Raw genomic sequence first — 23,567 nt, forward strand, 5'->3', positions numbered from 1 at the left:
AAAAGTACAGAGGAACAGAAAGAAGCAGCACACCAACCTGCTTTACAGTGCAGTATTTATTGCAATGAGCAGCTGAGGATGGTTGCACCAGCTTACAAGTAACCAGAGCTTTGGTCTCTGCCAGTTTCCTGAGCACCCGCAGTCCCTGTCCTCGGAGGTGTGATCTGCTGTCCGCCTCTCAGGGAAGGAAAGCTGACACAGTATATTAGCAAGGTTATGCAGAAAGATGCTAAGGTATAATATTAATACCAGAGGACAGAATGAAGCAGTGCAGAGGGAAGACAATATGTAGATAAAAATACACATACATTATATATATATTTAACTACCAATTGTTTTGAATAAACAAAACACTGCCCCAATTTCAATCCATCCTTGAACCAATTTTCTTTTTTTTTTTAATTTCATAATGTTTATAGCTTTATTTTCTTCTTTTTTAAAAATTTTTTTAGCTGTTTTGATGCTTCTAGTTTCAAGCACGAATGCAGAAGCAACAGAGGAGAAGAGGTTTGTTTGTTTTTTTGGTTTTTTAGGTTTTTTTTTTTTTTTTTTGTTCTGCTGGGTATTTTTAGTTTCACTAGAAGCTGTTTGGGAAAAAAAAAAAAAAAAAAAAAGAGAATAACCAAGAGAATTTGAGGGTTTTTTTTACAGTCACGAAAAGCAGCACACAAATGCAAGGGCTCATCTAAAAGGACTCCTTAAACACACCTTTTGGGATTTATTTATTGTTGCTATACAGCAAATTTTTATGACAGAATAATCAGAAGAGTGTACCAGAAGCTGATTGCTATCTATGCAAGAGTATTTGCACACTTCTATCTTTACAAATGATCCTACTGTGATGCACATTTAATGTGATTATACTACATGAAAATACTGAACTTTCCCACTAATTGGAACAGGAGGCAGGTGTTCTTCCTTCTTCACAGCGAGCATCCCAGGATCAGATCCATCACATTTACACACACTGTGACATTCTTCTTCCATAATCCTCCTGTATTTTGCAGAAGAGGATAAGAGATCTAGTGATGTTTCTAAGGCATGCAGTGGTTTTCTTGAAACTAATCCCTATTTTCCACATATTGTATGCTGGGGATTCAGGTGGAAGGAAATAAGACAAAGTCTTCTGGTGAAGCTCAAAATACCACAAAATATGTTTGAAAAGAGACTATTGATGAAAGGAAGAAAGTTAATGGAAGCTCAACAAGTGGGATAATCCCTGCCTTGGTGTTCCAGCTGGTTGGGAGACAACAGAAGAAGATGCCAGTCCAGATGCTTTCCTTCCTTCCTTCCCAACCACAGCTTCTTTCTCCTGTGGGGTTTGGAGTGTTCCAAGCCAAACGAGCGGAGAGACCTTCCCCTCGTCAGTATCTCCCAAAGAAGCGGTTGTAGGCCAAGGCAAACCCTACTTGGTCAGAGAGATAGTCACAGGGGGGGTAGTTCTCACAGCGCTCGTGCATCTGCTCCATGGGGCTTTTATAATACTCCAAGTACCTGCAGGAGACAGAGACGCCATTCTGCACTTTCAGCCAATGCATTGGAGGCAGTTCATACACCTGACACTGACGTGAAAGAAGTGATCCTCTGAAGCAATGCTCCCTGCAGTCCTCCAGGGAGACCCAACAGAGGACTGGTCATGCTGAGTTAAACATCTGCTTACACAGGCTTAGGCTACTTGATCAATGCTGGGAAATATGGGATTGAACCCAACTTAAATCAATTGCTCTTGAGGTTTTATCAGCAAAGGATATCACAGAAGCTGTAAGGATTTGGGATTTTGGTTGTTTTTTTTTTTTTCTTCAATCTCATTCCCCAACTACCAGAAATATTTTTAAAATATATTTAATTATATATTTATTTTATTATTTCCTGCTTGCCTTTATTTTTGCCCACTCGCCATTATTTTCCTTTAGCTTAAACACTTCTCTAACAATCCTCACTTCTGTTGTAGACAGGAGCATTATCCCTATGTAGTTTTTTCTTTTCTTTTTTGCCAGGCTAAGAAAGCCCAATTTTTTTTACTGTACATCCAAAGTACACAGTCTCAGCAGTACACTTTGGATGTCATTCTCAATTCCTCTTCTATGTTTGGTTAATCTTTCCTAAAGACTTTACACACCACCACAGAAATCCCGCCAGTACATCATTAATTTTTCCTTGATTTCTGTATTGGAAAGAGTAACTTAGCAACCTCTTCCAGGAAATGTATGAAGGACTTCCTTGCATTACCTGAAATTTCTCAAATAGCTGGGATTTCTCCAAATCTTTGTGTCTACTTTCTGCACAAGTAAATATATGTTCTACAGCTTCAGAAAGAACAGACATTCTGATCTAGCCTTATTCCTCCAACAAAGTTGTGGGAAAAGCCATTCCTTTGTGGGAAACCAGAGGCAATGACCAAGGCTCTATGATTGTCATTATCCTAAAAATTGGTTCTGATGACCCTGTAGGTTGGAGCAGCTTCTATCTTGTATCCCATTGTCTCCATGGCTAGCACACTTAATGCTATCTTTCTCCCTGGGAGGAAGACTAGAGTCCAGCTATGAGCCTTCAAATAAGTTTTAATGAAAAAAGAACCATTTTTCCATTACTGAATGTCTCCTACAGCCTTTTTCCTTCAACACATGAAGGTAATAACATAGGTGTACAACAAAATAATGCCTTGTCATGCCCTATGGCCTTCCCACCCCCTCTTCAGAACAGGTCCAGAGTCCAGCTCTCAGCCCAGCTCCTGAGATGTTACCATTCGTAAGGGCTAGCTCTCTTCCTCCTCTTCACAAAGGCATTGGCAACTTCTTTTTTAATCTTGATGCCTGCCACGAGAGAGCACAGTAGGTTACAGATGCAGCACTGAAACACACTGAGCAGTCCAGCCTCTGAAAAGCAGAACCTACTTTCTTCACAAGCAAATGACTGCCACAAACCATCCTAATGGCCCATTCATCTTTCCCCATCCCACTGTCCACTCAAAGCTCCCTCGTCACTGCAGCCTTCACATCTCCAAGGAGCAAGGGCTTTTTCTGTCATGAATTCCATTTCCTTATCACACAGCATAATCCGAGTCTGCAGCAAATGTGCAGAAGGCATAAAATATGAATAAGAAGAAAATTAGGAGAATGGCACCCTCTTTCCCTGGCCTACTTAATTTCAGTCTTGGCTTCCTTTCTGTGTCTGGGCTCTGACTGAGAAGGATGTGGGATACCAACCAGAAGACCTTAAAGCACCTCCAGTGAACCATGAGCAACAGGCAGCACACAGAAATACCAGTGCTCACATGTACAGAGTTCTGTGAAAGGTGAAGAGTATAAAATAGTGACAGTAAACATCACCCAGTGAGAAATACACCCAAGATGTGCAAAGACCCCAGCATTCAGAATGTGGAGAACATAAGAGATGTTTCAGCCATGAGAGCCTTTGCCTCTGCTCTTCACTAGCACATCATGTGTGCACAGTTGCTTCTTTGCTCCCTTGGTTTGTCATTGTGCAAACACCATGGTGCTGTGAAGGACCCCACAAACACCAGGCACAGCCACTTCCCAGCCCAAGCCAGGGCTTAGCACAGCACAACCTTGCTCCATGGGATGTTGAGGTGTGCACAGGTGCCAGTGCAGCAGCAGCACAGGCAGCAGCACACCAATGCACATTTCAGCATGGAAACTGCCAAATTGTTGCTGTCTCTGGGGAAAAAAATATTGTAAGACCTCTGCTTGTGGGGAGATGGTGGGGGTTGTCCCTTCCCTCATCATCATGGAGTGATTGGCTATGTTTCTCTTTGGAGGTGAGAGGTATTCTGTCTCTAGCAAACTGAGATTTAGTCTGGATCAAAATACTGACTACACAGAAACTGCCAGGTAATGAATTGTCAGGAACTACCACCTTTCCCTGAATAGTCCTTAAGTGTTTTTTTTTCTCTTTCCCAATCTGTGTTTGTATTGGCTCACTGGAAAAATACCAGCTTTCATGCTTCTCAGCAGCAATGTTATCCTTTAAAGTGTGAGAAAGGAGAGACACGAGAGAACAAAAAGGATTTTCCATACAGATTTCTGCCAGGATCAGCTTGCTGCAAGAGTTGTGAACAACCCAAGGTGTGCAAATCCCAGCATCCCAAGTGACCTGACAGGAGGGACTGCAGCCCTCAGGAGCAGTCAAGGAAGCCCCTCCCTTTCAGGAGTGGGGGGCTCTTGTTCAAGGGCTGAACAAGAGCCATGCTGCTGCCCCTCAGGGACTGCAGAGATAGGGAGAGGAACGGGAAGAGTAGAGAGGGGCTCAGCATGGCTGTTGTTCAGCCCTTGAACCTGCCAAAGAGAAGAAGGAAGGCAGATGCAGGAGAATGGAGCCGAGCATCAGTCAGAATGATATACTCACTGTCAGTACTGAGAGATCCTGAGGGTTCTTTGGGATCTGGAAGACAGACAGACAGACAGACAGAAAGGAGTCTGCTTGTGAGTCCTGCTATGCTTGTGAGTCATCCTCCTCTGTAACTGAATCCCACCAGTGACTGGCCAGATCCAGCTCCCCCCACTTACATAGAAGGTCTGTTTCTCCCCAAATGGTTTTATTAACACCCATCATTTAGACAGAGACTAAATTATAAACCATTTGAAACATATTAAAATGCTCAAATTCTCTCTGCTGCAATTCAATATGCAGCTGAGGTGGGGGTGAGTGGGTGTTACCAGTGGAAGAAAATGCCCAGCAAAAGATGGGGGTGTATGTTCCCAAGCCCTGTCTCATCCATGACTCTCCAACAGAGACCTGAACCTGTGCAATGACTGGTGGTGCATCTCCTCCCCCCCAGAGCTCTGTGCCTCTCCCAGACTGGAGGGACTGGTGGTGCATCTCCTCCCCCCCAGAGCTCTGTGCCTCTCCCAGAGGTGACAGCCAGAGGTGACAGCCAGCTGCAGGGCTCAGCAGTGCTCTGAGAGCCTTCCTGGGAAGATGTCCCCTTACCTTTCTCACAACAGCAGAGTGCTGCCAGGGCCAGAGTCACGATCAGCAGTGCCAGCAGACTCCTCATGTCTTCTTTGGCTGTGCTAGTCTCCCTAACCTCAGAGCTTTTCTGGAGGTTATTGAAGTTCTCCGAGGCTTGCTTTTGGGCAGCAGTTTATATGCTGTGATTTCTTGGAGAGATCAGGGATCTGGCTTGTGTTCCTGTGTCTGTGCTCCAAAACAAAGCCCGTCCTTTGGGCTGGGAGATACTGGGTGCTGGCAGTCATTTTGGCATCCATCTCATGACTCGGGGCATTTCCAGAAGATTTTATCTGAGGTTTTGAATGGGGCTGTTGAAGAAAAACAACTGGATTTTAAAAAATCATTTTTCTTACAAACTTGAAAGTCATTCTGTCATGCTGGAAAGCCAGGGGAGAGACCAGCACACTGGTAGTAGAGCAATTCTTTTCACGTGATGGGGCTCTCTCATGTGGAGTTTCTCAAATGAGACTGAGCAAAATAATGACCTTTTCCTCCACCCCACCTTGACTCATTACCCTGAGGGTAAAGAAACCTGGAAATCACTTTGCATAGGGCAAACACGGTAGGTTTTCAGACAGATGCACAGTTTCACCAAATCACTTTGGAGAGATGAGATTTTTATACTTTTAGGAACTTCAGAAGTTAGTTTGAGGGAAGATCTTTCTATTTTTCTTCTGGAAGTCTTCATAATTTTAGGAGCTTTATCTTGGTTTCTCTTGGCTAAAAGTCAAATAGGCATTTGGACTCCAAAAGTGTTTTATCCTTCAGGACCCAAGTGGCTAAAGTTACTTGGTACGACAAGAGCCTTGCATGGGCTGTGTGTCAATAACCCCACGTTCCCCAAACCCACTACCCAGGTTACCAAAGGCATGTCCCACAAACAGCATAGGAACCACAGAATCACAGAATATGCTGAGCTGGAAGGGACCCACAAGGATCACCAAGTCCAGCTCCTGGCCCTGCACAGAACACCCAAGGCTCACACCCGGTGCCCCAGAGCATTGTTCAAACTCTTCTTGAGCTCTGTCAGGCTGGTGCTGTGACCACTGCCCTGGGGAGCCTGGTCACCCTCAAACACCCTCTGTGTGAAAAACCTTTTCCTGATATCCAACCTAAACCTCCCCTGACACAGTTCCAGCTGTTCCCTTGGGCACTATCACTGATCACCAGGGAGCAGAGATCGGTGCTGCCCCTCCACTGCCCCTTAGGAGGATATTGAACACTGCAATGAGGTCTCCTCCTGGCTGAGAGGAGGTGGCCAAGTTTGGGTAGTTGGTTTGTAGTTTTTTGTTTTTTTTAATTAAGTGTGCTCATTCTTTCTGGTAGCAGAGATGTAATCTTCCTCCACTTCATATCCAGTTCTTTTCAGACCCATGTGCAGGGTTACAGAAGTAAAGTTTAGGAGGCTCCCAAGGAAAATCAGAGCCATTAGGGATTTTTCCAATTCTTAGAAACACTGTCTTTTAGCTTAGAGAATTTTCAGGATTAAAATAATCCAAATTTTGTCCCTGTTAACTATTCTACAGTCCAGGAAAGCTGAATATATATACTAATGACGTCCAGCAAAAAGTCTTTTATCTGTATATATATATATATATATATATTATTCCAGCAAAAAAGCAACAGTTAAAAAGTAAATAAACATCTAAAAATAATAAGTATTCTAGGAAAGCTATGCTTCCAGATGAATACTTGAAATAATACAAATATATAAATGTACAATTCTAGTAATCCAAACAGCTTTATTTATCCTCTCGTCTTTTCCCAAGCTTTCTAACCAGCATGTAGTCTCTAAAATCTGTTTGGTTGTTGCTTATGCTAATGAAATCCCACAGAAATTTCTGGTGTTTTTCATTATTTATACTGGTTAACTGGGGATTGGAATCACTGGATATTTCTGGACACAGACCCAGACAGCACTAGACCTTGTGCCTTCTGTTGTGGTGGTGTCACAGTGTCAAGTCAAACCTAGACACTGCAGACTTGTTGATTTTAGCATATGTGAGTTTGCTCCAGTTGGTGATCACAAGATTCACCTACCTGAGAAGATAGAGAGCAAGTGTGTGTGGAAATACCTAATCTGTACAGGTTTGTTTGTTTGGTTTTTTTTTTCTTAAAATTATTTCTCTCTCATTTTTTCCTCTGGACAAAACTTTAGCAACTGTCAGGGTGGAGTTTCCTATCAGAAGTGTTTTCAATAAATAAATCACATTTCATTCCCAAATTCAGTTTCAGAGCTGGCAGACCTTGAAGCATGTTTTGCAAGGAGATGCATGTTTCTAACCAGGTAGATTTGGCTCCAGACTTAATTTCACAGATTAGTGAATCAATGTGATACTTGATACATCATAGACTTTGATTGCATGCCATGAATCTTTCCAACTTCTATAATTTGCAGGTGCCTGTGTAAGCCTGGGGATGTGAATGCTGAAAGCATCTGTGTTGAGCTGAGATGGATGTTATGTCTCCTACACAAATCACACCAAGGTTTGTCCCAGCTGCTGTGGCTGCTGTCAAGCCCAGAGCAGCATGGAATTCTTGGACATGTCAGCACTGGTGCCTTTTGGCCTGGGGACAGGTCCTGGTGATGGTGAGCAGAATGCAGCCATACTCACTCCTCAGGGGTCCAGGAGGGGCTCAGTAACTTGGGCACAGGGTCAAGCCACATCTTGGTTTCAAATTATTTGTGAACAGTCAAATAAAATTGTTCTATGTAAACAAAGTTGGGCCTGACCCCAAACACTGGATTTCTTTTTCTATTTATTTACCACCAGGAGCCCCTCTCCAGCTTTGATTTCTGCAGCTTTCAAGTGCTACCAGAGTAGTTTCAAGTGGAAGGGTTTTGAAAGGGGATTGCAAAAAGAAATACAAGTGGACCACACGCTCCTTTCTAAAAGAGCACCTAACATCAGGACCTGAGCTTTCAAGTGCTACCAGAGTAGTTTCAAGTGGAAGGGTTTTGAAAGGGGATTGCAAAAAGAAATACAAGTGGACCACACTTTAGGTGCTCCTCTAAAGGAGCACCTAACATCAGGACCTGCTGGTAGCTGGATAAACAAGAGGCAGCTTACAGGCTTTTTCAGTCACCAACTCTCACCCTAACTTTGCTTTAAGATTAAATAGTGCCTTCTGGATTTTGTTTCCCCAACTGAAGAAAGATTTGATTTTAAAAAAGTGCATCTGCATTCTGAACACCCCACTGTTTTTAGATTAAGACTGGGAGCTGAAACTGTCCAGTGACCTCTGAAAGAAGCTACTTGTAGAACCTGGAACAAGAACATTATAGGTTCTTCCAAAGCCATATGCTTGCAAGGTAATGAAGTTTTTCCCCATAATCTGCAACAGAATGTATGATACACAAATTCAGTTCCTTCATGGAGAATTGCATACCCCCCTTCCAAAATACTGTGAGTCATGACACGATAGTATCAAACCAGCAATTTATTCTGTAGTAAACACCCACATCCTGAACTCTCCGTGATCTCTGCTACATCAGCTCAGCGCTAATTAACACAGTGTAGGAATCCATGGCTACATGGGAGAGAAGCAGCAGGCAGGATAACATACAGGGATACAAGCAACTGAGTATGTTTCAGAGCCATTGCAATTTTGGGGAGGATACCCTGGACTCCAGGCCCCAGGGTGGGGACAGGTCATCCTTTACTTAGTCCTCCTCCTCCCCCCAAAATAGTGCTTGTAAGCAGCAGGGTAGCCGTGGCGAAAGGCGTACATTTCACAAGGGTAGTAGTCCTCGCAGAGCTCCCTCTGATGCTCGTGGTGTGCCTTACTGCGCTCCCTGATCCTGTAAAGGCAGCAGAGAAGAGGGGTAAATGCTGTCATCTTAAATATCTCTCTACAGCCCTTTCCTGTCCTGAAACTCCCCACTTGGATTCAGGATCCACCATCAGAGTCCATCATCCAGCTACAGAGCTCTTAGCACGCCAGCTTCTGTGTTTACCACACCCAGGGACTACAGCAGGAATGTTTTGCCTCCTCAAGCAACCTTTTATTTAGGGGCTAAGTAAGGTGGTGGAGAGAACGGAATGGCTCCTGCCTCAAGTTGAGGAAGGGTCCTCCCTTTGCAGCCTTCCCCAGCCTGCTCTCTTCTTCTGCTCTTTCCCAAACATATACATAGAAAAAAGACCTGAAATATTCTGCAAAGGGGTCACCTGGTGCTGAGAAGAAGGTTTGGCTTATGCCTCACTAAGAGATTATTTCTGTGGTTCAGTTTTTATTTTCACAAGCCTTGAATAAGGCATGAAATTGGTTATATCTGTATTTTATAAACGAGGCAAGGAGGCCCTCAGATGGCCCTTTAGTTTAGAAAAGGTCATGCAAGTTCTGCATGAGATCTGAGGACTAGAAAAAGATCTCAAACTGAGCTTTCTTTCGGACTATCCCCCGCTCATTCTCTCTCCTGTTGGTGCTTCCTTCCGAAAAATTCATTATTCTTCTCAGCATGTGACATGTCTCCAAATCAAAAGACCTGCTCTCTGTTATCTGAACTCTTGCTTTTACTGGGTTTGGGGACTTAAATGGTACCTCACATTAAAAGAGGGACTGAGGCTTTTCACCAGTGACCATGGCTGCCACCCCTACTAACAGCCTGTCTTGGCAAGGAGGAATCTCTTCCCATTCCCGAGCTCAGCATCCTGAGGCCATGACATACCTCTCCTGAGTGATGGCTCTCAGTCTGGTGTCAGCCTGGATGAAGTCATTGGCCCTTCGCCTGTTGAGGAAGGGATCTGAAAAGGCAAGGGGTTATTCAGACTGCCACTTTGTCAATGCCAGATTTCAACAAAAGCTGGCTTCCTTCTTTATAACAGCTTCCCTGTCTGCCCTCCTGTGTACAATTAAATCCAGGAACTTTTAATATTCCCTCCTGTCCCCTGGCTGGTTCATGTGTAGGCTCTCTCAGTTTCTAGTGCAGCCTGTACAGAAGTGCCCATGCTGCTCTTGTTCTGCTCTTATTCAAATCACCCAGGGGAATGGTACTGTGATTTTGCTGCCACAGCCCCTCTGATTGAGTGGAGCCTGGCCCAGAAGAGGTAGGCACCAAGCTACACAGACCATGGGACATCTGAGCACTCTCTGAAGAACTCCAAGAACTGTGAAAATGTGCACAGGAGGGGCCTGAGTAAATCTCTCTGCCTCCAAGGTTAGACAGCCATTGAGAAATTTGTGTGGCAGTTTTGGACTGAGGGACCTAAAAGTCCCTTCTGACTTTTTTGAGAAAAATTCCAGTCCTGTTGCAGAGTTCAGGAGTCTGTGGATGTCATTTGGCTTTCACATGTGCCATTGTGTTGCTGACTATCTGCTTTGTGAAGTCCTTCTTTCAGATGTCCTAATGTCCTAATTTCTTTTTCATTTCTATTCACCTGTTCTCCAACCTCTCCAGGATATTGCTTGTTCCAAAGTGAGATTCTTCACCCTTTTCTTGCTTTTCCTGTGACACTCTCTCTCCCTCTTCCAGCCAAAGGATCCCTCCTATTCACACACCCTGCCTGCTTCCAAGGTGCTTACAGTAAAGGCTCTCCTTGTACTTGGGGGAGAATAAATTCTGTACGTGGCTTCTACAGTGGCTCTTTCCATGCTCATCCCAGAGCTTTTTGAGCAATGTCCTTTTCTAGTGTCAGTTAACCTGGTTTTGGTACACGTAACAGAGGTCTGGGCTCTGTTCTCAAATTCTGTTTTCCAATTCTCATTATATTCTATGCAAAACAGGGGTATGAGCTTGTGCCAAAACATGTGAAGTCTTCCTTGAACTCTCTTCCTTTTCATTCTGAAACTCCGTCACTCAGTAAATTCAGTTTCCCTGGGCTCAGTTGTTCTACCTATTTTATCCCTCATAGGAGTATGAGTAAATGATCTTGGACATGTCTGTAGCACTCTTCAAATTCAATAAAATAGTAAAGCAGTCTCTTACTGAGATACTCATGGGACTCCATGCTCTCATGGGACTCTGTGGAAAGAAAGAATGAAACATGTATTATGACACTGAATTGATGGGATTCAGTATTTCATATACCACAGATCAATAGAAAACACACAGAAATCAGAGAAGCCAGGTTTTAAGGCACGTGTTTAAAGGGAAGAGAAAGGGATCAGTGGTCCCTGACCTAGAATTTATATGAGGAGTTTAAAGTGCTCAGGAGTTTAATACAGAGCCACCTGGTGATTTAGTCAGTGCTTCCAGACTCACGCTTGGTCATCCAGCCTGATTGTCCAGCACAGTTCCTCGCCTTCTGCTCCTGACACTACAGTGATAGGATAACCAATTTGCCTTCAAAGCTTGTGTTCTTAAAGAATGGATTAGCACAGTGAAATGCTCTTCTTGCATGAAGCACCGTCTTGCACAAAGCAGCATCTTAATTCCACCAATATGGAACGGTGTGCCTCGCCAGGAAAAGGGGATGATATTACAAAGGAAAAAGGGAAAACTTCCAATTAGCAAAGAATAATTAAAAATTAGCACATAGTTCAGACAATAGAGGAACAAAAAGAGGAGCAGACTGTGAGGTGAGCTGGAACAGAGAGGAAAGGGTTAAAGCATCCTGGATGTGAATTCCAATGACTGGAAGTAACAGCTCTGGATCAGGGCTAAGACGATCTTAGTTAAGGGCAAGGAAGGATCAAGTTAAGGGCAAAGAAGACACAAAGCTAAATGACAAACATCTGAACAGACCCATAAATGTCTGCAGGTTTGGAGTTTTCATTGTACCCCATAATAAAGGTCACCTACCATAGGAAGTGGCAGCCACCACCAAGACAGCCAGGAGCGTAAGGACGACAAGAGTGCGCATTGTGCCAGTGCAGGGACGAATCTGTCGCTCTGTCTTTCTCACTGGGTTTTGCTCTCTTCTCACTGAGGGCAGCTGGAGATCCTGGGCTGACTGCAAAATTAGCAGTGGAATGTTTATTATGAAAACAGAGCTAGGAGGGAGCCCGTGAAAGAGCCTGGGCAAGGTGACAGCTAGCTGGTACACACTCTTCTTGGAGTTATTACAAAACATCCTCTATTAGCAGACTGGATTAGGTTTTGGGAAGGAAGGGGCATGCCCCCTTCCTCTCATAGCTCAGGGCTGGGGGCGTGATCCAGAGGCAAACATGTCACTAGCACTCCACACTCTGCACTCCACACTCAGAAAAGCTGGCCTAGGCGAGTGGAAGGAATTTCACAGGCTGCCAGGGCCCCAGAGGCAGAGGTGTGTGTTGATCCCAAATGTAAATGTTTGTTTTTCTGATTTTTCCTCTGATCTGCTCTCTTTGCCCTCACCATATTCTGTCTGGATACAACCAGCCCAACTATTCTGTCAGCTTTGCCGATGGAGACATGGAGCATGAGGCTTCAGACATTCCAGTCCCACTCAATCCCCCTCTCTCCAGCTGCCCTCTGCTGCAATGCCAGCCTGCCAGCTAGCAGAGGAGGAATATAACCCTGCTGCCCCTTTTCATCTCCTACTTTATTGCCTCGGGAGTGACAAGAAGCAACCTGAAAGAATCCCTCTGCTGGTGTGCTCATGATTTTTGCATTGAGATGACAGCAGCACCCAGAACTCTGTCTCTGAAGGCTCTCAGTGTGGTGCTGACCCCAGACTCCTCTTGCATGTCCCAAAGGACAACATCTTGGTGGAGTCAGAGGCAAACATTTCCCTCTCTGGTCTAGCAATAGCAATCCTTGCCTCATGGGCACCAAAGGCATATGCCAACATAGGGCTTTTCATCTGGGATGAATCTTCAAGGCCAGCAGTCTCAGGGAGAACTGGATCTGATACCATGGGCAGCAGAGATGGACAAAACATCGGGTGTTGCACTCTCCAACTCTTGGAACAGTGGGAAGCAGTGAAAGAGAAAAGGAGTTATAGAAATGGCTATCCTTGCTGAGTGAAAAGGAAAGAGTTTGCTAGAGGCAAGGTAGGGAGGGGTGTGGGAACCCACTGCCTGCCAGCCCTACCCCAGGGGCAGTGATGGGGCTGGGACCCCCCACACTGCCTGGGGATGAACATAGGAAGCTGCAGGAACCATTCTTATGTCTCATCCAAGCTGTGACTACTGCCTGTTTTGTCTATGTGTATATACAGGAATCAGGATTTCTCACTGATAGGATGCAAAGTGAATGCACTCTGGCTGCAGGCCATTTTCCCCAAACCACTGTGCTGTTGTCACTGCTGCCACCTTCAGAGGCCAATCCCTGAAGCCGCACTGAAGGTAACACAGCCAAGAACTACAGGGACATATAGCCAGAGCCCAACACTTAATCAGTGAGGAGTGAAATCCATCGGAAAAATATTTCTCTGGGCTTTGCAATTTACTCTTTCAATGTCAAACTCATGACCCTTACCTGAAGCATCCTGTCTCAGGAAAAAAAAATGACCAGGGACTTCAACTTCAGACCAAAGAGAAAGAATTGCTCTTCATCCCCATTATCCCACCCCATGTGGAGAGCAGCTCAGTCCTGCACCATCAAGGCCCCTCACTACACATCCACTTCTTGCTTGTTCAGAGCTTAGCCTGAAATGAGGAGGAAAACTTGGGAAAAAAGCCATAAGTTTGCTATAGACACAAGGTCAAAGGGGAACTGAGACTTTGCTGGTGCCACTCTGTGCCCTGCCACTCCAGTCTCTTTAAGGAAATATCCTGCTCTGGGATCCTTTTCATTTCTTAGAAGTTTTGGACTTACTGTTGAATGTGGATTTTATAGGTTTCCTAAATGTCTTGTACAGTAGCTGCTAAGAAAGAAAAACACGAGGGAGAGGCTGGAGAACAGACCCCAGTGGGAAAGCAGTGGGGCACAGAGAGGAAGATGCTGGGTGTACTTTGGAAAGAAAGTGATGCTGCCCAGTGGGAAACTCCAACACACTTTTGAGCCAAACCCTCTTTATTTGTCTTCACCCAGAGCAGAGCTTTCTGCTCCCTAGGAGTCTCTGCTCTCATTTCAGAGGACTCTGATCCCAGAATGCCTGGAGCATACGCTGCCATCAACCACAGGAGAACAGCCACAAACACCACTTTAACCCAAATGTTTCATTTGTTACCACAGAAGCAATACATTTTTTCAAGGGATGAGTGAACGTGCCAGCTACACAGCCCTATTCCAACAAATCTCCTTCGGGGAATTCTTCCTCTTGCAATAGTACTCCCTTCTGCTCCCCCTGCACTCCATACTTTCCCAGCACACATCTCCCCTACTCAGCAGCAGTGGGCTGCCCTGGGGATAACATACCATGCAGCACTGTGAGCCCAATCCCTCTGCTTTCTTTCAGCATCCACTCTTAGAAATACAGAAAGGAGCTAAGACAAATCTGCACATGCCAGGGAAATCTCTGTAGACTTCCAAATAAAGGAGGGATCAGAAAAGCAGCCCTGATGTGTCTGCTGCTGGAGTGGAAAATCACAACACTACACACGCTGTAGCAAACACTCCTAACATTTTACAGCGGTGAAGCACCAGCGAGGCATTGATAATAAGCAGCTGTCCAGGAAAAGCAAGGCAGTCCCTGAATACTCACTAAGCTGTCGCTTCCCTGCCAGTCTGCAGCTCTTGTCTCAGGGGGCAGCTCTCCTGGCGTCTTGGACCCCGGACCGAAGAAGAGAGACCTTTTATTCATTAGCATCGATCAGTGACTCCTCCCTCTCCCACTCTTGATCCACCCCCAGACTACCATCAGAACCACCTTCTGCCCACAGCCAGGAAGCCAGAAACATCAAAGAATTGAGCCAGAAGGGAGAGAGCCAGAGCACACACCAGCGGCTAGAGAGGACACAGCCACATCCAGGTTGCCTTCCCGTGCCTGGGAGCAGTGAGTGGACAGAAATATGAGTACAAGCGCCAGTCTCCTTCTTTGTTGCAAGAACACCCCTGCCTTTCACACCCTCCTTTTCTGGCTGTGCTCTATCTCAAGCTACAGTGCAAGCCAGGGCACCTGTTCATCCACAGGGAACAGTAGGCCAGGATCCTTCTCCCATCTCATTTCATGCTGCTTTTACAACTGATCCCCCTCTGAATGGCAGGCTAATACCAGACTGAAAACTCACATAGCAAAGGTGTCAGCTCCAAAACCCCCAAAAGTGGCACACCCAAACCCCTGAGGCGCACCCTCTGCTCACATGGCACTCACAGCAGTGCCCAGGACATGTGACTGCTGCACTGGGCTTTGGGCTTCTGGCCCAAAATGAGAATGATAGCATATCCATGGAGATAAAGAACCACCACTGTTTGGACAGAGAACAGTGAGCAGCTCCTGTCCAAGGGTTTTATCTTTAGCTCCAGCAGTGCTCTATGAGTTTGGGGAAGGTTCCTTGTGGCAGGGAGGTACCACGTTATTTGTGTCCTTGTGCAGGCAGCTGTTGGCCCTCAGAGCCTGAGAACAGCAAGCTTGAAGTGTCCTCAAGGCAAAGGGCACATGAATAGGAACCACCTTTGAAAAGCAGTGCAAACAGGAGGGCATTTCTTGACCTTGTCTACCACCCTTCGGGGTCATCTAAGTTTCAACCCTATGACATGCTGAACCCTGAAAGAAATCAGGACTCAGAAGATCTGGTCACCCTCATCTGCCTAGATACTGGTAAATCATTGGCCCCAGTGCCATCTGGCAAACTCTTAGTGAAGTAGAAGAAAATGGCCATTACAACCAACACGGCAAGATAGTAGGGAACCAGACAAATGGGGGAAAAGCTTAAGCAGTGGAAAGGAGAAATTATGAGAAATTGCCAATTGAATTTCTCTTGGGACTAGATTTACTTTACTTCTCTTAACGGGGATTAAGATGAATGCTTGTTGAGGAATTTTGTCAACAACACAAAGCAAGAAGGCAGCAGTGAAAAGGAAATCTGAGAGCTCCTACAAGATGAAAAGGATGACATTTAAATCTTCATTAACAGGAACAGAATAATATGCAATAGGGCAAGGGCAAGATCTGCCATCAGGATTAGCAGTAAGAATCCTGCTGTAAATTAAAAGCTCACAAGCTAGAAATAAATGGGGAACAAAAAGAACTATGAACCAACAATCATAAAGGCAAGGACAGAGCACTGATTCTGAGATGTCTGCTGAGAATGTGGCAGCAGACATGGGCATCTGTCAGTAACTCTAGATAAGTTACCTGGGAGATCTCAGCAGGATTCCTCTGTATGGCTCAGGTCACCCCCTTCAAGGAATAATTCTGGTGGGAAGTGCTATAGATGAGGACTAAAATATGATTTACACTCACACCCAAAATGACAGACCTTTTCACCGTGGCCTGTGGGAGTTGCTGAGCCCCTCCATCCCTGCACTGACCTCAAGGCTTTTCCAGCAGGACAATGGACTAGCAGTCAGGTTTTGTTTCCAGTACCCCCCAGGGGCTGTGTCACAGTCCACAGCTCTCACGATTAGGAGAAGTCCCATTTCCAGCCTCTGTCTTTAAAGCCATGATCCACATCTATGTCTCCCTCACTGAGTGCCCAGCTCATGCTAGGAAGGCTTCAGCAGAGTTGCTGAGCACTCCAGTAAGGGAATAAAACCTATCAGCTCTGCAACAGAGCAGGGTTTCCAAACCCAGGTTACCCAGAGTATCCAGTAACTGGGCTTACCAATCTGGACAGTCCTTTCCAAATTTGCTTCTGTGTTTCAGGATGTAAGTTAGTCAGCCACCACATGGTCTATGGCTTACGAAGAGATTTCTCAACCTGATAAACAAGTGCTTCTTAGAACAACTAGTTCTACAGCACATGAGAAAACAAGACTTTATTTTTACTTTTCCATTTAGTCCTAAGTAATACCTAGGAACTGGTCCAAGAAGCAAGAATAATTGAGCCACTAAGTAAGAGTGTTTGACTATCCACAATATAATTAAAGTCAACAACCTCATGGAATAAATCGTGCTGAAAACTAGCATACTGACACTAAGCTTTAGAAAGGGAGATGTTTTTTAAACACAGAAGCTAGTCAAAAGACTATGAAATAAAAATAAACAGAACACATTTCAGATATTTAAAGAACTTGATATACATATCTGAATGTGTGTTAGCTCTGGCAGCAAACTCACTCAGCTACTCAGAATTAAAAACTAGTTCAAATGCTAGTTAAACCTGGGAAAAAAACATTTCAAAACTAGATTTAAATATTACTAAAGATTAAAAGAATGGGGGAGCACACAAACAGGAAAATCTAGTTTCATATCAATCAAACAATTTTTTTCAAAATAACTGCAATGACTAATTTCCACTTCCATGATGGAATGGGGAAAAAAGAGTAATTTCATAACAAGTAAGTGATGGGAGTTTTTAATTCAAAAATATTTAAACACAAATCTTTGAAATCTGTCTTGGCCTTTCCCCTGCGGAAAATTTTGCCCCCAGCATTACAACTTTCTGCAAAAATAGCAGTTTCCAGTGTGAAAATACATATTGGTTCTAGCAATGTGGATCTATGTGTAGTCTTAGGACTGTTGTAAAAACCACTGTCTGAAGCTCACAGATAGTGTCAGTCTTCTGTGGGTGGGAAGGTTCCCACACCATCTTACAGTTCTTTTCTTTCATGCTTCCTCCAACATTTTGGGCAGTTTAGAAGCTTCCCTGTCCATCTTACATAATAGCTGCCAGTAACTTTCTCCTGCCCATGGATGTGGAGTACACCTGCACGTCCAACCTGAAGGATGTCACTCTGCCTCTGGGACAAATGGTTGTTCAGTATCCCAGGGCTAAGGACCAGGACTGAAAATAAACACCATTTAAAGGCCCAGATCCTTCTTCCCTGAACACATTCAGAGGGTGAGAGGATAACTCTTCTTCCAGTTGCTCTGACTTACAGAATTCGGGCCTGTCTCCACGTTAATCATGACCATAAGGAGAGGTTTGTAGTTGGTGAGCTGTGGGGGTGGGTGGGTTGGTTGGTTGGTTGGTTGGTTGGTTGGTTGGTTGGTAAACTGGGGAGGCTTTTAGCACTGCATTTTATTAGTGGTGGCAAAATTAAATTTCATTTACTCTACTGAAATTCAGAGATTAGTGTCCAGACACGACCTCTATGCAGCTGCGATCCTCCAAGTTACTCCCTGTAATCCATCAAGCTTCAAAACAAAGCCCAGTGTCCTAGAAAAATCTCAGTCTGGCCATGAATACAGGAGCATTTGGAGTCAGCAGTACAGCCTAATGGGAGCTCACTGCTCTCCAGTTCAGCTTGTTGGATGAAAGTGAGCCTGGCTCAAGCCTTCAAGTCCAAAGCTCAGCACACTCTGTGGGATATCACTGAGTTACCTCAAACTGCCTATCTCTGGCCAGGACTTGCCAGAACAGCTGTGTTTGGCTGGTAATAGGAAGTTCATGAGCAGAGAAGACTAAAATTTCACAGAAGTCAGACCAAGGTTATTCAGTTCACTGAATAAAGCAACCAAAACATTTCAGGGCTAAGAGCTAACTCTGTTGCTTCCTTTGGCTTCACCCCCACCCACCCACACATGTCCATACACACTGATCAGCATATTTCTCTTTCAATCCGGGAAAGAAGGAAGAGACAGATTAATATTAATATTATTTGGATGTTGAAAAAATTGGCAGAAGCTCTTGCATAGATATTAAATAACCCATAGAAGAAACTTGCATTTCTTGTACTTCAAGAATCCTATGAAAAACAGGCAAGCAAAATGTTCAAACTTTGTCTGTATAAACAGAGCATGCTTCTGGGTTGCACTCTTATGGGAAAAGGGAACAGAAATCTCTCTTCTTTTTCCACACTCATCCCCCTTGCTTCACCACATGAACACAAAAATGTCCTGACCTGATTCATTCTTTGGGATCAGATGAGATTTACCCGCCTTATTTCCTGTACAGACATGGGAAGAGATAAGAGAGCAGCTGTGGTTTCACTCTTCTCATCCATCTGGTAAATAAAAAAATAACAATAATGCTTCTCTTATTTTTTTTTTGTCTTTTTAACAGCATACTTAGGATAGCATCTTAGATCCCATATCTGCCAGCCCTTATGAAGCCAAGATTGGATTGAAACATTTATCTTCTGTCTGTCTTGAATGCAGGAGACTACTAAAGTATTTACAAGCATCCCTGTAGTATTATATCCATTTCTTTGTTCTATCTCAGTTCAGTATCTAAAGGATCATAAATGTTGTCTTTAGCAACAACTTGCAAATAAGCAAATAACTTTTTCTGTGGCACACCAAGCCCCTGGTCTTGGCCTCTGTTGTTAATATCAGATAGAATACAAAGGAATGCTAGGGAGTGGAGGGAAATACCCAATACACAGCTAATTGTGAAATGCTGTTTGTGGCAAGAAGAAAGGCATTCTTATTTATTGAAGCATGAAATCTGATTACTCTTATCTTCTTGTGCATAACTGCAAATTATGTTAATGTTCCTAATGTCACATGATAGTCAAATCATTTGACTTGATGACCTTCCTTTATATTAGTTTCATACTGTTTATATGCTTTTCGGATACATATTTTTTTTATTTGCATTAAACTTGGCAACTGATTATTTTTATTAAGAATTGTTGTGTTCACATAAAGCAGGAAAGAATTTTAAAAGGATAAATTCAAGAATTCAAGAAACATTTGGACAATGTTCTCAGGCTTGGAGTGTGACTCCTGGGGTTTTCTGCTCAGGGCCATGAGTTGGACTCAATGATCCTGATGGGTCCCTGACTCAATATATTCAATGATTCTGTAATAAATCAGATCTTTTAGATTAGTTTTTCCTTCTTCCTAAAATGGCATTGGACTCCAGAACCCACCACTCTGTGAGAGGTGTCTTTGTCATTAGTGGTCCCAATTTTCTTCAAATTATAAAAGAAACAATAAAATAATAGAAATGGAGAACAATGAAGAGGTCTGGGCACGAAAGCACTGGGAAGAAAGGCATAAGAAGGGCTACAAGAACAGCCCAGAGTGATGGAAGCTGGATTAGCAGATCATTAAAATCCCAGCATATTGACACAGATCCTCTGGATATCCAGACTGGGGGCGGGGGGATATCACAGTTTAAAACCAGGTAAGTCCTAAAACAAGAGGCAGAGTACACCTAAGACTTAATAAAAGAAAAAAGAAATAGATGCCTGGAGATGATGATGTTTGGATGAAGAACAAGATTGAGCTCTATGATACCTAGATGAGGAGACAACAGAGGATGAGTTCTAATGATACTCAGAGGTGGGAAAGGATGGAAGCAAAATAGACAACAGTTACTGCCAGCTCCTGCAGGATGCAAAAGATGCATTTAAAATGAGCATGTGGTGGCCAAACTAAGAGAAATACCAGAGAGATAATGAGAACTCCAGAGCCCTTTAATTAAATCTTCTGTGTGATTGCAAGAAAATGGAATAGTATAAACAAATACTTTCTATTGCCTATGAATATGTGGTTATGCGGGTGTTAGTCAGAGTGAGTGAAATCAGTGTGGTTTGAAATGAAATAACCTTTGCTTTCTATAGTGTCTTGCATTGCCCTCTGTTACTTCAATACTGCAACATGAAGTATCAGAAGGCAGATTAAAGACCTCTTATTATGACCTCAGTATGGAAAACTCTTTATCCAAACCCATCTCAAGTGGTTCTGCAGCTTTGGATATCATCTGCTTCATAATAAGTTTCTTTCAGAGCTCTTTCTATTTCATCTCATGATCCTTTTAGCCAGGCACTGGGAGGAAAACCAGGATGGGTGTACAAGAAAAAGAGCAAGACTCCAGTGCTGCAGGCATGAGGCAACAGTCTTGGATTCAACATTCCCCCTCATCTGCTCAGAAAAATCTGACTTCTTCTTCTGCTGAAATTATCTGTCCTTTTTTTGTCTACCTACATGAGAAAGCATGTAATTTTAAAATTCAATACAGATGTCAAAAATCACATAAGAACACACATATGACTTACAGGTATCAGTCATAGAAGTTGCATTCCACTATTTTCCACAGCAGAATCATCCTTTAAAGACTTTTGCCAACAAAGACACTTTTGTCCTTCCTGGTCTTTAACCAATGTTTTCTTCTCTTCTGTTCCAGTAATAGAATCTGCTCACAATACTTCCTGGCACCAACTGGATTGTATTATTTGGGATTTCCTTTCACTGTCTCCCACCTACAGCCATGGCTTCACTGGAAAATATTACTGTACATTTATCAGGAAAATACACTGCATGAGTCACATATTGGGTACACAAGCAGTCACAACCCTGCTGGCTGGCTAAGTCTAAGATTAGTGACAATGTTGTTTACCACCATACGTTTTCATACAGCAGACACTGAATGAGAATCTCTGCTGTGCATATATTATATACCAAGCATCTGTACACATCTGTAGAACACACCTTCCCCTGTGTTACTTGGCCAAGAACCTGTCTGCCACTTCATCTCTCTGAGGCAGGTGATTGTCTTTCTTGATGGTCATTTCACTAGTGAACTGGAGGAGGAACCAATGAACCTACTGGAGGATCCATTAAATAAAATAGCAACACTGCACAGTAAAGAAGACATACGCACTATCTCCTAAAAAGACCCTTGTCTATTTTGAGACCTTAGTGAATAAGTGAAATGAGCAGTAAGGACTGCAGTCAGGTCAGTCATTTCATTAGAGCTACCCAGGGATCTCATTAGGATTAAGGTCCTGTTTGTGCCAAGTGCTGCACAAGCTGCAGGAGGGACAGACGTGTGGTTAAGTGCCTGTCCTCAGCCCTTCACAGGAGAAGAGGTCTGGCAGGAGCACTTCCCTCAGCCAAGGGGCCTCTTATCACTGCCTGGCCTTCCCAAGCATGGTGCTTGGTGATGACAAATGATACACAGGCATCCCAAGTTCACTCCCTTTTTCAGCCCCTGGAACTCTTCTGCATTGTCTGGTCTCTCTGTGCTATCACTCTAACAATGATCTGTTACTGCCCCAATCCTCCATTGCAGGCACTGGACTGCTAAATAGAAATCTCTGTCATTACCTTATCTGGGAAGATCTTGAGTAAGAACATAAGAAAATAATTTATCACACGGAGTTTGAACTTCCTGAAAGGGACACCAGCAATAAAACAGCAGCAGGAGTGCTATGAGGAGCTCTGTACTCCACTGAAGAGAGATCTGCAAGGCTGGCATGACAGCTGAGCTTGGCTTTAGCTCCTTCTCTCCTGCCTGACAGCAAGCACCTGAAATCTCAGATCAGGTTTCTGCCTCCTCCATGCAAAACTTGGCACTGAGGCACAAAGTTAACCTTAAGCTGCTCTCAAGAAAAAGATTCCTGATGTCTTTCTGCTGGAGCTTTCTCCTGCCTATCCCTGCCTGCCTGGAGCGGACCTTCATTCTGCCAAATTGTGTGAGCTCCCTGAAAAGCTACAGGGCCCCAGGAACATCCCTTGTCCTTGTATTTAGTATGAGCTTTTGCTGCTTTTGCCAGTGATCTGGGGAATGGGCTCCTTGGGATTTCTCTAAGTGGATGGTGGAGCTTGGGGAGAAGCAGAGGAGGATGGTGCTTGTCCAGAAACAGAGTCCCCTCCCACACATGTTGCCCATCTGTGACATCTCTGTCTGTCAGAGAAATTCACAGAGACAGATTTAATATATCAAACATAAATAAAGCAGCGCCAAGTCTTTGGCTGATTGTCATGGCTAGGAATAGAAGCCAACTACTTCAGGAGCTTTGGATTTGCATGCTTGATGGATTCCCAGCATAAGGACAGACATTCAAACAAATCCAGCCCAAACAGAAGTAAACAATCCTGCATGAATTTTCAAGAAGGTGGCCCTGAAGTGATTCAGAGAACATCGGTACCATTGAAGGCAGTGGGCAAGGAGCAGCTCCCAGGCAGCTCGTCCTGGGGGACTTGAGGGTCCCAGCAAGGATGTGAGGGCATGCTACGAGCAAGACTACAGTGCCCCGACGTGAAAAAGCTAATCATGCAGTTCTGGCACTTTCCACTTCTGCCCAACACATAGTCTCACAAAACCAGTAGCAGCATAGTACCTTAGAGACCACTGCCCTATTGGCAGATGTGTCTGATCGTTTCAAAGTGGGGACAGGACAAGCAGACACAGATCACCTCATTTCCATAGGAATAGCCAAAGAAAGAATCCCACCCTATTTGTAAAATGCTGGTAAAACAGTTTCTTGAGTTTGAAATGTTCTAGATGCAGTTATCTTTATTGTTAAAAGAAGAAGGGTTTTACTGTCCTAAGTCACAAAGCCAGACTTGCCAAGAAGGAGTCCACTGAAATACCACTCTCAAGACTCAGAGACCAAACAGAAACCTTTGAACACGGCCCCAGGCAAAGTGCTAATCCATTTGCTTGTGTTGCTTCAGTCTTTCTTCATCACCACTCTGACAGAGAGTGCCTGGTGAGTTCTCTCTGTTCTCCTTTTGCATAGGATATTTGTTCTTTTTAAAAGGGAGTGCCTGGGGCACAAGCGATAAGGCAGGCACTTTTCCCTGGGAGCAGCAGTGTTATGCTTGAGGCAGAGCTGCCTCTAGGGCAAGGGTATGGGCAAAAAGAGAAATAAAATCATACCAGGGTCAGAGGACCTGTCACTCAGGCAGAGACAGGGAGCCAGCAGGGAGGAGGAGGGTGCAGTGAGAGCCAGCCCTGTCCTGGAGACTGAGAGGGAACCTGTGGAGTGCCTTGTACGCTCCAGTCTCCAT

The 23,567-nt window shown here is 44.2% G+C and overlaps 2 protein-coding genes across 2 annotated transcripts; both read right to left on the reverse strand.

Moving 5' to 3' along the window:
• Positions 1-599: 599 nt before the first annotated feature.
• Positions 600-5,109, reverse strand: LOC121357219 (osteocalcin-like). Its single transcript, XM_041474334.1, has 4 exons — positions 4,951-5,109; positions 4,366-4,401; positions 2,744-2,813; positions 600-1,494 (listed from the first exon to the last, which is right to left on the reverse strand). Exons 1-4 carry the CDS (start codon positions 5,015-5,017, stop codon positions 1,365-1,367), a joined length of 303 nt encoding a protein of 100 aa, XP_041330268.1. The 5' UTR covers positions 5,018-5,109; the 3' UTR covers positions 600-1,364.
• Positions 5,110-8,397: 3,288 nt separating this feature from the next.
• Positions 8,398-14,585, reverse strand: LOC121357228 (matrix Gla protein). The gene is made up of 5 exons (XM_041474356.1): positions 14,481-14,585; positions 11,714-11,864; positions 10,898-10,933; positions 9,641-9,716; positions 8,398-8,773 (listed from the first exon to the last, which is right to left on the reverse strand). Exons 1-5 carry the CDS (start codon positions 14,583-14,585, stop codon positions 8,632-8,634), a joined length of 510 nt encoding a protein of 169 aa, XP_041330290.1. The 3' UTR covers positions 8,398-8,631.
• Between the last annotated feature and the right edge of the window lie 8,982 nt (positions 14,586-23,567).

This window comes from Pyrgilauda ruficollis, unplaced genomic scaffold, assembly GCF_017590135.1.
Source record: "Pyrgilauda ruficollis isolate IOZ18807 unplaced genomic scaffold, ASM1759013v1 scaffold32, whole genome shotgun sequence".
NCBI lineage: Eukaryota > Metazoa > Chordata > Aves > Passeriformes > Passeridae > Pyrgilauda > Pyrgilauda ruficollis.

Bases quoted from the DNA above. Each gene is read 5' to 3' on its own strand.
- LOC121357219 (XM_041474334.1), bottom strand. From the start codon at position 5,017: ATGAGGAGTCTGCTGGCACTGCTGATCGTGACTCTGGCCCTGGCAGCA. The intron at 4,402-4,950 runs GTAAGGGGACAT...TCTGTCTTCCAG, and splicing joins ACTCTGCTGTTGTGAGAAAG to ATCCCAAAGAACCCTCAGGA. The intron at 2,814-4,365 runs GTGAGTATATCA...CTCTCGTGGCAG, and splicing joins AGGATCTCTCAGTACTGACA to GCATCAAGATTAAAAAAGAA.
- LOC121357228 (XM_041474356.1), bottom strand. From the start codon at position 14,585: ATGCTAATGAATAAAAGGTCTCTCTTCTTCGGTCCGGGGTCCAAGACG. The intron at 11,865-14,480 runs GTGAGTATTCAG...CTAATTTTGCAG, and splicing joins GGCAGGGAAGCGACAGCTTA to TCAGCCCAGGATCTCCAGCT. The intron at 10,934-11,713 runs GTAGGTGACCTT...TTCTTTCCACAG, and splicing joins GGTGGCTGCCACTTCCTATG to AGTCCCATGAGAGCATGGAG.